Below are 14,861 nucleotides of genomic sequence, written 5' to 3' on the forward strand. Positions count from 1 at the left end.
CTGATTGAACCAGGAATGGCCGCCATAAATGATCCAGCATCTTCTAAAGAGTCTTGGCATGAGATCATCCTCAAAAAGTAGGTTGTCTACAAAATGGTGACCGATCCAGCCAATCTAGTCTCTTCTCTGAGAATTTGAATTCAGGAGTTTCAGAAAGGAGAGAACTGTAAGATAATTTTCCTTGGTAACGGTTATTTTAAAGAAAATTTATTCATTGACTATTTAGTTAGTCATTTGATTGACATCCACAAGTGACCATAAGACCTCATAAAGTCAAAGACTATTGATCATCACTGTACCCCCCTGCACCTCCTATAAGAGGCACTCAATAAACAAGGCTTTTTGAACCACCTAAAACAAAACAGAAACAAGCTCATAGATACAAAGGACAAACTAATGGCCACCAGATGGAAGAGGTGTTGCGGGGACAGGCAAAAAAGGTGAAGGGTTTAAGAAGTACAAATTGCCAGTTATAAAAATAGTCACAGTAACATAAATTATAGCATAGGGAATATAGTCAATAATATTGTAATAACTATGTATGATGCCGATGGATGCTAGGCTTATTGAGGTGATCATTTTGTTACATAAATGTCCAATCACTATGTTGTACATCTTAAACTAACATAAAATTGTATGTCAACTACAACTGAAAAAGAAATTTTTAAAAATTTTAAGTTAAAAAGAAGTTGCTTCATGTTGAGAGTGAATAAAGTTTATTCAGTTATCGAAAATAAAGAAAGTTCAGGAAACAGAGCAAAATGCTATGGCAGCTCAAAAACAAAGGATCATATTTTTCTTAGTCCAATAAGCGTAAAGTGGTAACCGTCAGTACTTCTAGTTTATAGTTTTAGTCCAATACCTTTACTTCATTTATTTACTAATTTTGATGGAGGAATTAGATCATTTTCTAATTAGCATGGGCTCTGCTCTGACATAAGACAAAAATGCCACTGGAAATCAAAGGAAAATTCAGCCTTTGAAAAGATTTATCTCTGCTGCAAATATATAGTTAAATTGACTCAGAATAAATAAAAACAAACAATGAAATATATTAGAAGGTGTTTATGAGTCATTTAGTCTTTGAGAATTTGGTTTTTATGAGTTAGAAAGATTTCACAGAACCATCTGACTTTAGGGGAGGGTTTGTTTATCCTGACTTTCTGAAATTACTGGGAACAATTAAAGTTTTGAGATACCCTGAATTTCTCTTTTCATTTGGTGAGGGCCTAATGGCCCATCTGCAGATCTGGACTCCTGTGTGCACATATGGTCCATAATTTATGAAATGTGCTTATTTACATGTTTTAATTCATGCCTTCCAATGTTTTGAAATACATCCTTCTTATATTTTTCTTTGACATGCAGACACATATTTTAGCTATAGAGCTGACACAATAGTGAGTTGTTAGGCATAAAAACATTAGGACTGATATCTGCATTTTATAAACAATATGATGGGAGGAATTTGCACAACTATTATATTCTGTTGTACCAGACACTTCTATGTGATGGGTTAATACTCACCTGAAACAGTTGGGGGCACACCTTCCTTCATCTGGAGAATTACTTGAATTTGGCCTTCACCTGAAACTGAATACCAAAAGCCACAACCTGAATATAATGCAAAGATCATCTTAATATGAAAGATATTTATATGAAAGAAAGGTGGCTAAATTCTCCTCAATCTAACTAAATTTTCAAAATAAAAAATGAAGTCCTTGTTAGTTAGTCTAACAACTGATTTCCAAGATTTGATTTTGCTCGCTTTTATTTGATTAAACTTAATTGCAGTGTGTCTCCAAGAGAAGTGGCACATAAATAATTAGGGAAAAAAAACTCTTGTAGCTATATGTTCTTTGGAGGCCAATGTTAGTCAGCCGGGCACACCACATACCCTATTTCCTCTCCATCACTTTGAAGGCTCAGTTTTTAGGATTCATGTATTTTTCACCAATAGAGTTCAGATCACCCATGAAATGTATTTGCTTTACCTTTATCTAAACAAATTGTCCTTTTAATGAAGGTTTCTCTCCACCCCCCTTTCACCTCCCATCTTCCAAACCAACTGAGCACATTTAAAAGGCCTGGGGTTCATTAATTTTAAGTGTTCAATAAATTAGTGGAAATAATCAAAAGGCCTGATTCTTTCTGATAATGACAATTTGATGTCAGTATAAACCAGTAGATTAAGCTGAGAACATATGCTCTTTTGCCAAGAGAGGCTGCTATAATTAAATAGTGAATGCATCTACAAGGTGCTCTCACGCCTGATTAATTAGTAATCAGGTGCACAAATTCTACTTTTCAGTAACACCTTGTCTTTTATTGGTTAATTACCTTTCTGCCTTATCAGATGTCATGGGAGCCAGCACCTCCCACCACTGGTGGGCCCAGCACTGCTGAAGGCCACAACTTTGGGGCCCTGGTCAAAACCATGCTCTCCATTTGCTTTTCCCTGGAACTCTGAGCCCTTTCCTCCATCACAGAATGAAACAGACCAAGGATTATTCTAATTACAAAGCATAAGCTTCAGAACATTACAAAGAAAATCATCCCCAAAGGGATCCACTATGAGATCTCTCCTATTCTTCTATTCTCATTTTGATCATTGTTCTCATTTAAATTTTTTTCCATTAAAAAGCACGAGTCTGTGGCTTTCTCCTTCTACTATACACATTTTGAGAGTGGGTACAATGGCCAACATATTTCTTTACATGTTCTACTTTATCGCCACTTCCAAGACTTCACTTAGAATGTTTCTTTACCCTATTGTATATTTCACCCACTTTTTTGTATTAAAAATAATAACAATAATAATAGTAAAGCTGCTAGCTCGGTATCTTATCTCCTTATTCTAGAATGTCTAACTCATCCATTTCTGCTCACACTGGCTATAAATTTTCTAAAGTTTAAAAGCATTTTAAAATCATACTATGATATTTATCCCAAGCTCATTCTCAAATTAGCAAATATTTATTAAATATCAATTGTGGTAAATTTAGGATTTCATCAATCATTAGTTCTATCTCTAAATCTTTGAGTAAGGTATTTTCTCATGTACCTTAAGATACCAGACATTGCTGAATATTTAGATATGTATTTTTTATGAACTAATCTAGAATCCTAAGTTTATAGTGCTCTACTAAAGATATTCAATATTAAACTGAAATTTTAACAAATTAAACCAATAAAGGCAGGAGATAACCCTCTTTAAGGAACCAAAAGACAAAATAGTAAAAATGTTAGGATCAATCAGAAAAAAAAAGTGAAAGACAATATGGACAAGATCATATATAAAAACATGCAAAAGTTTGTAACAATAGAATATCTTCTACAAAATAAAAGAACTGAATATTTTAACAGAATTAAACTCTAAGAAAGATAAACTAGAAAATGTTTCAAAAATCATTTGCAAAGAGAAATTGGTCTATTAAAGATGTTATAGAGTTCCAGTAAAGATGGTAGAGTAAGGAAACACTGTGCTTGCCTCTTCTCAGGACAACATCAAAATTACAACTGAACTATAGAACAACCGTCCTTGAGAATTAGCTGAAGTCTAGTTGAACAGAAGTCCTACAACTAAGGACATAGAGAAGAGGCCGTTTCAAAACTGGCAGGAGGGGTGGAGATATGAAACAAGCTGGTCCCATATCTGTGTGTGGTGGTTGAGAATCAGGAGGGATATTTTGGCTGTGGAGATCCCCTCGGGGGAGTGAAGCGTCCTGGCCCAAGACCAGGCTCCCCAGCCCAGTATTCCAGTGCCAGAAAGAGAAGTCCCCACAACTACTGTTTGTGAAAAACAAAAGATTTTGTGACTGGGGAGGGGGCTGTGGGAGTCCCAGGCATCCATCTAAAAGGCCCATGCATGAACTTATTTACTGATAGACTCACTCACTCTGAGCATGGGCAGCAGCTTCAAAGGCATCAGAGAGGTATGGGGAGGAAATGAATTGTCTGGCTTCAGGGTGAGGGCTGGAGAGGCAGCTTTCTCCCAGACAGAAGTATGGACAGAAGCCATTGTTCCTTCATTGAACCCTCCCTACTGTTGGTATGCAGATGCAGGCAGTCATCATATCTGAGTCTCCATCAACCTGGATTATACTGGTCGCCCTTTCCTGGTGACTCCCTGAGGCCCTGCCCCACCCAACTTGCAGGCCTACCCAAGCCACTTCCAGTGGCTTTTCCATACAAATGGCCTCTCTTGGCTCATGCTGTGGACTTTCTTAAAATCTCTCAAAGGTCCACAAACCACAAATAAGTAGCATCTGGCCTTGGTGAACTTCATATCTCTTGTTGAGCAGCCCTGAGCCTGGCACAGTGGCAGCCAGCTTTGGTTCATGGCTTGGCCTCTCAAGTGAGAGGAGGAGGAAGAGGAAAGATAAAAAAAATATGAATAATAAAATGGCAATAACTACATATTTACCAATAATTACTTTCAATGTACATGGATTAAATGCTCCAATCAAAATATAGAGTGGCTGAATGGATAAGAAAACAAGACCCTACGTATGCTGCCTACAAGAGACTAACTTCAGATCGAAAGACACAGACATGTGAATCCACACATTAATTGCAGCAGTGTTTACAACAGCCAAGATATGGGGCTGGCCTGAGTGTCCATCAATGGAGGAATGGATAAGGAAGATGTGGTGCATATATGCAATGGAATATTCCTCAGCCATAAAAAAAAAATGAAACATTGCCATCTGCCACAACATGGATGGACCTAGAGGGTGTTGTGCTGAATGGAGTCAGTCAGAGAAAGACAAATGCCCTATGATTTCACTTACATATGAAATCTAAAGAACAAAATAAACAAACTAAACAGAAATCAAACAATACAAAAAGATGTTATAAAAATCATCCTTGTTAATAGTTTCCAAGTAGTCGTAGATTTCAGTACATCTGTGACCTCTTCCTTAAGACACAGCCACTGAGGCAAGGAAAGTAAAAGAGTAAAGTTACATGAAATAGTCTTTTTCAAAACCACTCTGGTCATTTTATAATGATTTATTCAACCCCAAATAAGTATAATTTATACTTATAAGAGGGATGGTTGAGGGAAGGGAAGAATGGAAACATTATTCTTCCCACTAGGTAGATGAGGAAATTTGAAGTAAAGGGAAAATAATCAATGTATCCAAAATCTCCTGAGTGAAACAAATACCACAAATACCACACAGTGGAGTTATTAGTGGGATGATTAATCCTAAGACTGAAAAGGCTAACTCTCAACATTTCTGATTTCCATTATAGGTTATTCCACTTGTCCTGTCATTCACTAAGTCATCTACGTAGGCCCTGTTCTCAGTAAACCAAGGCTTCTTGGCTGAGTGCTCATGTTTCTTGGCTCACGTTTCTACTTCTGCACCAATGGCTTCCGAACTGAGTAGCCACTGTTTTTATTTAGCCTCTGCATGAACATAAACTATTCCCAACACTTGAGGAACCTCTTCCCCCAGAGATTGAAACTAAAACACACATTGAAGAGCTACTGCTTGCTTTATTAAAGTGAGGGTGTGAATAAGTCTGGTTTCCTATACCACCACTTGCACACGTCCTTCCTCAGGCTGGTTCTGAGCATGTGAGCATGGTCCAGAGGACTGTTTCTTCCCTAGCACCATTGCTGTGTCATGAGAGTGGTGCCATAGGGTAGGGGGTAGCAGGGTCGGGGGAATGTGAGTGCTGGAATCTATCAACCTAAATTTGAATCCTGGGTCCAGTTTCTAGAACATGGGCAACTGACAAGTTATTCACTATTCTGAACCTCAGTCACTTCATCTGAAAATGAGAATAATTCTACTATCTTACCTCATAGGGGTTATTGGGAAGAAAAGATGAGATAATCTATGCAATATGCTTAGCACAGTGCCTGAAACATAATGAACAATAAATTTAACTATTATCAATATTGTTATCATGGCCTGCTCATTATTCTAAGAGTCAGTTAACACAATCCAAAAACTATGCTTTTATTCTTTTTACTCTTTACAGCTGTGCCTAATCATGATAAGCCATGGTATTCAGAATTGTAAGCAATTTAACCAGCTCTGCTAAAATTTGCTAAGTGCTTTGACTCTATAAAAGACAGTGTAAATGTTAAGTGACATTTCCAATTTGGATAAATACAAAGAGAAATAAAAATCATTTGAGAATAAAGGTATTGAATTGGGAAGAGTTTAAAAGCCTTACACAGGCTGTGAAAGTGTACATATGTTTTCTCAGTGCTTATGATTTCTGATTTTGTATTTGTAATATGAGAATGGTTAATCTACTCTGTTTATAAATAGAACTTATTGCAGTTGATCCTTCCCAGATTGTAAGAATATCTGATTGGTCCTCAAAAAGAAGAGAAGTCTTTGGGTCAATTATTGCCAAATTATTCTGATAAGTGCTATATGATCTGAGCTTGCTATAAACAGAGACATCTAGAAAGAAGAGAAAATTGTGCTAAGAAAATAGCTCCTGGTAAGAAGAAAGAGAGTTACTTAGCTAGATATGATACTAGGGCCTACCAGAGTTATGTGCTGTGTCTGGCAAATTTTGTTCTCACTAGGGCCCTAGGGAAGAGAAAAATTAATAATTCCCTTACTGCATAGGTCTCATTCTTTCTTGGAATTTTGGAGGGATAGATAAGTACCTATGTAGAAAGAAAAATCACATGGCCTTTTAGCAGGTTGTAGACTCCTTTCCTAATTTATTCTTCATTCATATTCCCATTTGTACTTTGTCATTGAGGTTAATGCACATAATAGAACCCCTCATTCAGTCCACATCTATAAAGCATGAGTCAGCCATTGACAATGCATGGAGAGAACATGGCAGCAATTGCAATCTGTGTCTGCAGATTTCACCCTTTCTCACTCTGACTCATACCTTCTCTCTCTGTCTGTCTGTCCTGAACCCAAACTCAAGCTCTTTCTTCATGAGCCAGTTGTTGGATTTGGTTCTCTCTCTGCATTTTTAGCTCAGCTTTTCCTATCCTCTATATCTACCTCTTCTCCTGGATCTGCCACACATACCTGCACACTGAGTCTCTGTTTCTCCCTACTTTTTCAGTGAACTTGACCTCACTCCTCAGAAATTACCCTCTTTCACTTAGTCACAGAGAAAGCTTACTTGTCAATTGGTCCTTGGACAGCTGAAGCTTGATTCAGAGGACAATACTCCTGGGTGATTACAGACACACAGAGAAAGCCACAGAGTCACCTTGGCCTTCATAACACAGGATCTTTCAAAGATCTTTACAGAAACATTATATGGAAATCCTGTGCTTCCCATATTGAGTCTTCTATTTTCCCCAATAACATTCATTCATGGAAGAGTATAATTTTTTTAATTGTAAAAGAACTTAATCAAGACACCAACAGATAGATACATCTGCATTAACCACAGTCCTGAGAGTTAGCTAAATTAAATCATCTTAATTAACTCAGAGAAAAATAACGATTGTTATTCTAACTCAGAGCGATGCTTGCCACAATTTTGTGGGGGCATTTGTGATTTTTCTGGGCTCTGTGCAGATCTACAGAACAAGAACTTCCAAGTAGAGACCTGGTAGCAAGCATTCCAGCTGTTTGCCCATGAGGCACATTTAGAAAGTACTGAATTGAGAAATTTTACAATTTCTCAAACACCTTACTCTCAAAAATGTAGTTTGTTCTCAGAAGCAGGTGTTCTTAGCAAGTGAGAAACCCAGATTTTAAAAAAAGGGATCCTTGTGTTCACACTTTTTATTTTTCATCGATTATACCAAAAACTTGCATTATATTCCCAAAACATAGAATATGAGATAGTAATTTTAGTGGCATAAAAGTTTTATTTTAATAGTTGTGAATGTTAATATGTTTTAGAAAAACCGCTAGGTCATTAAACCCATGATTTTATGAATATTATTTCTTAAGCAGAGGTTAGGTTTTTAAAATGGGAATTGATTTTTAAAAATATCAAGCAAATAATAGTACAGGAGGTATAAGAATGTGACATATCATGAAGGTGGTACTCAAATATCTAAAGTTTAGGCAGTATAGAGTTAGTAAGTATAGGTTTTCTTATGAATAGAAGGGAAAATTATTAGCTTACAAGGGTAGGGATATAAGCTTCGATGTAAAACAAACAAACAATAAAAAAAATCACTAATATACTAGAAAAAGTATGGAACCTGAGTCAGAAAAGCTGAGTTTGAATACTAGTTATACCACCTGTACTCTGCCCTGCACAAATTAAGGCTGGCCACAAGCATCACTAAGAATTAACTCCTTAATCTGAGTGGTTCCTAGAAAAAGTATGATTCTGACTTCCAAGTTTTTCTTCCTTCCTTCTTTCTTTCTGCTTCTTCCTTTTTTCCTTTTCCTTTTGGAGAAGTTGCTTGCAATCAAGAGGACAAATTCTTTTTCAATGCTCCAGCTCCTGTTCCATTCTCTGATTTTTGACGTAGAGGTTTGTGCATTTCCCTGAAGTCAGTCCTCTATATTACTGGTAAAAATCCTTGGGGATCTTTGGGGAATTAGTTTTCTATAAGAATGTAAATTAATTTATTAACTAGAATGCTGTAGATTGCCTTAGAGGGACTCAGCATAGGAATGGCTACAGAGTTTCGAAGGATTATGATTCTGCTCTGCTTATAAAATCCTCCGAAAAAGGGGAGCCAGTTGAGTCCTCTCTCCATCTTGAATCCAAACAAGATTCCATCTCAAAGAGCTGCATAGAGTCTTGGAGACCAGCTGAAGAACAGAAGGGTCTAGGCAGCAGCATGCTCTATCCCAGTGCCCTCAGCGCTTTGAGAAAAGAGAAAGCTAAGCAGTATCCATGATCTCTTAGCCACAAACTTAAGAAAATATTCCTAATTTTCAGATCTCCCAAGTTAACAGCATCTTTTCTGAGCATTCTGTGACTTGAGTTCTTCAGGGCACCTAGTGCAGACAATAAAGTCCATCTGTCTCTCTACATACAGCCCTCTTGCCCTCATGGACAACAGCTCCGGCTTCTCACCAAATAGCCTGCTTTTATCTTGGTCGGGGGAACACTTGGAGACAAGCACTGGCCAGCCTGGCTGAACATGTCTCTTCAGTCAGATCAGAAAAAAGTGGTACGAAGGAGCCTCTGAGCCTAGCAGGCAGACTTTCTCAGCTGCCGTCTCACACAATATACCAGTTCAGTTTAGCTCTGTTGTGAGAGTTGGGGCTGTGTGAACTCGGGAGCGCAACGGTGAAGGGTTCAGCATCTGATATGAATTTATCACCGGCTGCTGGTTGGGTGGGGAATAAAGCGAGTGTAAGGGCTGTGAGTGTTTAATGCACCCGGCCACAACCCAACAGTTTGTCCTAACGAGCCTTTTACCAACATAAAAGGACAGGGTCAAAAGTAAGTTGACCCCTGGCAGAATGTACAATTATTAGAAGAGGGCTGTGCACGAGCAGCTGCTGGAACCCCACTGGTTCCGCATGGGGCTTCCAAGAGTCAGAATATGAATAATCAACTCAAGGTTGTTTTCTCCACCCCTCTCAACCCTCACCACCTCCCTCCAATCTTGTCTCCCTGTTTTAGGCAAGTCCTATTATATTTCTACAGGAAGAAGCATAGCCCTCCCTAGCAGCTGCAATAATTGTGTTCCTATTGTGATGAAGACCTCCTCCCGGCCACCCCCCTACAAGTGGCCATTGTCAGCGGAGAGTCAGTGATTATACGCTTCGCCTGATGCTTTGGGGGACCCAGCTGCCTAAGTGCTGACACACCAGCGTGTGGAAGACCAGGGAGGGGGCTGGTGGAGGTAGAGACAAGAGGTGGGGGGGTTCCACGTCTGTGAGATGAGACTCTGACATACCAGACCTTTTGCATAAGTCAAGCCCAGAACAAATGAGGCTTTATCAGGCCCCAGTGACGAGGGGTCTCATCTCCCTTTGAAGTGGAGCTGAGCATGGGGCCTAGCAGCTTTTCCTCCTTTGGATCCAGCAAACATCCTTCTTTTGATATGCTACATGCTCATTATCTCTGCCCCAGTTAATGGTTTTTGATTGAAGGGTGGCGGCTGGGATGCCGAGAAGATCGTTAGAGAGGCTCCAACCAGCCAAGTCTGCAAGAAAGGCTTTCCTTGTGCCTGGGCCTAAATTTGGAATTTCTTAACAGTGTGTGCTTGTTCTTAGAGGCAGATAAGGGCTGAGCGTGAAATTCTTAATTAAGCAATAAATAGAGAGTGGGGTGTCAGCAGATGTAGCCAGTAGCCATGGCAACGGGAATCACATGGGCAAGAGAGCTAAGACTAGATGTAGGCCTCAGGCCTGGGCCTGACTGACAGCTGAAGAATCCTACAAAGCTTGTAAACCAGATTAATTAGCTGACTAATTATTTCATAGCGTTAATGTAACTAAAAAATAAAAATAGTTCACCATGAACTGAAACATCCCTGGAAAAAACAGCAGGAAAAGAGGCAGTGAGAAACTGTCTGTGTAAGGCAGAGACAAGAACTGTCAGTGAATCAAATCATATAAATGGAAAAATGGGCTTGCTAGATTTGACTCCAAATTTGAAAATATAAAAGAACACTTGTTCTTAGTCATACCCATTCTCAAGCATGGCATAGAAGTTATAGTTCAAAACTGCCATTCATAATAGCTTATTGCATCTAATATTGCCCCTCCTGGGTCCTAACACAATTGAAGCACACAAATACTTCACTTGTGGTCTGTTTTGTAAGTGGCTACTTGGGCAGAATTCTCATGGGCTTTAGGAAGGCAACCTGAACCAATCTCCTTAAACGATATTTTTAAATGAGCAATGTTAACTTATTCTGTGGGTAACAATTACTTAAATGGTATTAAATTTCAATTATGGGAACAATACATCATATGTGTCATATTATCATGAATCTCGGTTATCTAACAAAATCTAGTCAAGGAAAATAGAATAATACCCTTTCAGAAGGGTTATGATGAGTTCAAGGCACTTGACATTGTTAATCTTCCAAGAAAAAAGAAAAATTCTAGACAACTAATCTGTTGAGAAAATTTGTAGTAAAGTAACATGGCATTCTAATCACACTTGAAGATGTTTGGGTGTTTTGTACCACAATTCCAAGAGATAAGTAAGTATTCTTAACCTCATTGAACAGATGAAGCCATTGAGGCATGGAGCATTTATAATTCCATGCCCCAGGTAAAACAGCCAGTCAGCCACTGATTAAAACCTTAAGCCCTAAGCTCTGGCCATGAGCTTTCCAAAGAACCTGCATTCCATAAAGATGTTTGCTGAACAAAGACAAAACTTGCCTTGGTGGAGAAGAGAAATGTAAGGGTCAAAACATGTTATATGTGCAGGATTTTTTCTTTGTCATTGGGGATCAGTAAGTTTTCTCCCACAACCCTGCCTAGTACCCCCAACTCTCTTTGGTAAGTAATCAATGATTATTTAGCAGGCAGCACACTCTAGTGGAGAAATCCATAGCCAGGAGCTAGAATGCCTGGGTTCTGATTTTTCCCATTCTTAGCTGAGTGTAAGATTAGTCAAGTATCTCAAATCACACACAAAGTTGCCAATAAAGGAAATGAAGATAATTGTGATTTAAAAAATTTTTCCTCTCCTGGGAGATGTGGCGAGGTTGCAGACAAACAATACAAAAGATGATCCACTTAGAAATGGTCAACAAAAGAATGAAACACAGCCACTTGTCAGTGAAGCAGCACTCTGAATGAAACACCAGCCAGAAAGAGAAGCAGGACCCCCAAATAACCCCCTGAAAGTCTAACAGAAAAAGTTTAACTCGATGGACCTGAAGGAGGTCAAGCAGTTTCCCTACAATGATAATAAACTTTTCTACACACAACTCTCCCCATGTTTTTTCATTCCAGGAGTATGTTCACACAGACTGTGAAGTGTTGACTTAAGCTCTTCTTAGATTAATCGCATTTTATGTTAATTATGTCCCTAGTCACAGACCTATAAAGCCACATAATCTGAAAAAAAAAAAAAAAACAATTAAATGAAAGTAACGAACTAACCAATATGTAAAATTCATGGCACAGAACTGGAACTCTATTGCTGGGGTCTCTTGGGGTACCAGCTACTACTGTCTCACTGCAATTATGGCATTACAGCATCGTTAACCTTCCTAAAGGTGTTGTCAACTTCACACAGGGGATATACAAAATCATAACTAAATCCACACAATGCAATGTAGCTTCATGGAACATCACTATGGAGGGGCAGCGCAAGCCTCAGTTCCTCCTAAATCCTCATATCTCCACTGTGCTAACCCAGAAATGGAAACGGAAGTGTCACCTAGTCACCTATCTATCCCATATGCTCAGAGGATATTGGAGGCACAAACGACCATGAAAATCACTACTTGGGGCACTGAGAATCCTCTTCAAGCAATGAAGGTCTCCAAGGTTATTAAACATTTAACCAGCCCTCTGTGACTCCCTGTTCCTTTTCCAACTCATATCATTCAAAGATGGAGATACTAGGGTATTATGATACAAAGAATTTTGTAAAAATTAATAAAAACTATTTAACAAAAATATTTTATACTGAAATATTCATCTACATCACATATATGCAATATATCTATACAGATGTACATCTACATATAAACAGGTATGCATTTATACTATATATGTGTGTATGTGTGTATATACGATAATAGTATAACTTGCTATTAATTCAATAAATAATGCTATCAAAGGGAAAGAAAATCTGTAGCTGCATGATCTGATGTTTTTTTCTTTATGTCACAAATGTGTTTTATCATTTTGGCTTATGTGAGTATTCAAATCAGTTTGTAGTTCATGAACAGAATCTGACTGATGGACAAGACACACTCTTCAGAAGCATGCTAAGTAATAGAACGAGAACAATTTGAAATTAAATTTTGTTCTAGAATATACATCAAGCGAATAGTCATAGTTAAAGTTAATGGCAACTATTTGCTCTTGCTTAACGGCTGTATACGACTCTGGTGGTAAAACAGTCTCATGGAGCTTTGTCCATCCTGAGTTTTTATAGTTTTAGGTTACATTTATGGAGGGATCAAGTCAGAAATAAAATTTGAATGATACAATTCAGCACAAATAAAGTATACAACAATCCATTTGGCAAAGATAAAAATATCAGGAAAGTACCATATTCTCCTCTCTGGTGCTATTAAAATTTAATAGTCCTAAGGCTCAAGTGTAGATCAGACTCAGTGGACATATGGCTAGGCACAAGTGAGAGCTTTGAACTCCTCAGAACCACGGCACACCTAAAGTATCTTCTAATTTCCTAAGACCACTCTTATGACTTTTAGGGACAATTGACAAGCTCTCTAAATCCTTAGGACCAAATCTGGCTTGGGGCAGGGGCCACGACTTGCCATGTTGATGAGGTCCCCTGTACTTGACCAAGATTCATTAAGACCAATTTATGACAAAATTGTCATTCTAGAGACCCATTTGGTCAGATTCTCCTCACAGACCGCACTGAGCTGAGGTTGGTATAAGTGGACATCACAGTGCTCAGAGTGACCAATGTGGACATGGCATAGAAAGGAATATGAAAGGAACACTAGGAAGTCAAAAGAAATACATGGTCTTAACCCACATATTGGGCTCTTGTGAAACACACACAATAAGATAATAAGAAAATCCTTTTGCCACCTGTTACTCTATAATCACAGAAGGGTTCCTGGTCCTATAAAATGAAACGAAGCTGTTAGGTCCTTTGTCTTGATCTTGCATCCTGACACAAGACAGATACAGCCCACCTCCTGCCCAGGACTCAGATCAGCCCTCCATGCCTTCTCATCTTCCTGACCTGACTCCCTTCCAAGGCTGTCCTTCTCACTGTCCACATTAACTTCACTCTTCATTCCCCACCTCTCTATATCTGTCACCTTTCACTCTCTGCTGTTCCTAGTAACTGTGGCCGTAACCAGCCATCCTGTTTTTGTGCACTTGATCTTTCTACAAATACAACACTGCCTTCAAGTGAACTGAAAACATGAAGCACTTGCTGCGGGTTAGGCACTCTGCTAAAATGTTTTACATTCTAGTCTTTATTTAACTTCCTATCCTTTGAGGTAGGTCCTATTATTATCCCATTTTAGAGATGAGGAGGCTGAGCCTTAGAAAAAAGTAGTACCTGTTCAGTGCCGTATAGAATGTAAGTGTTGCAGCTGGGATTAAAACCCAGGCAGTCTGATTTCAAAGTCCGCCTCCTTAACCATAACACACAGCTGTCCCCTTCCTTTCCTCATCACTTCATAACACAAATGTCTGGAATTCAAGAGTGAATGGTGGTTTCTAACTATGTGTCCTCAAAACGCTCATCAAGTTGTACTTACCCAGATAGGTGAGTTCCCTCAACTGCCTATTGAAGAACCAGTCACATCCTTGGTCTTTACGAGGTGATGGAAGAGCCGAAAGGGACCGCCCCACTTGTCTCCCACACCTTATGAAGATATCGGGGTAAGGCCACACGACTGTATGTACCAGCAGGAGGTAATTCCCAGGAGCAAAGTTGCCAAATGTTGCTGAGTACTTGAAGTGAGAGAAAAGCAAAGTAGAGCTCATTTAGTAAGGAAGGCTCCCCTCCAAAAAGAGCTACAAAGAAAGAACCCACAGATGGAATAGTTTAGAAATAGGATAGTTCACACCAGACTACTTTTCTTGTGAGGAATGGGCTCACTTAAATCCATTCCATAATAAGTTCATAACTTAGGCTATAAAATCATAGGATGTGAGGACTGAAAGATGCCATACATTTCTGCTTGTTTATCAACTTCGATTAACAGAGGAGAAAATCAAGGCCCAGACAAGTAAATTGACTTATCCTAGGTCAAACAGCTAGACGAGACAGAGCTAGGTCTAGAATTCCTTTCCAGT

The 14,861-nt window shown here is 38.8% G+C and overlaps 1 protein-coding gene across 1 annotated transcript in view; it reads right to left on the minus strand.

Annotated features, from left to right (window-relative positions):
* The window catches only part of LOC105288587 (fibrocystin-like), a 301,050-nt gene that overhangs the window by 196,371 nt on the left and 89,818 nt on the right, over positions 1–14,861 (minus strand). Inside the window, exons 14-15 of the mRNA XM_023527696.1 lie at positions 14,321–14,516; positions 1,528–1,593 (exon numbers count right to left, since the gene is read on the minus strand). Of these exons, the coding sequence (XP_023383464.1) occupies positions 1,528–1,593; positions 14,321–14,516 (262 nt within the window). The remainder of the gene's footprint in view (positions 1–1,527; positions 1,594–14,320; positions 14,517–14,861) is intronic.

Source organism: Pteropus vampyrus, unplaced genomic scaffold, assembly GCF_000151845.1.
Source record: "Pteropus vampyrus isolate Shadow unplaced genomic scaffold, Pvam_2.0 Scaffold18, whole genome shotgun sequence".
Lineage (NCBI taxonomy): Eukaryota > Metazoa > Chordata > Mammalia > Chiroptera > Pteropodidae > Pteropus > Pteropus vampyrus.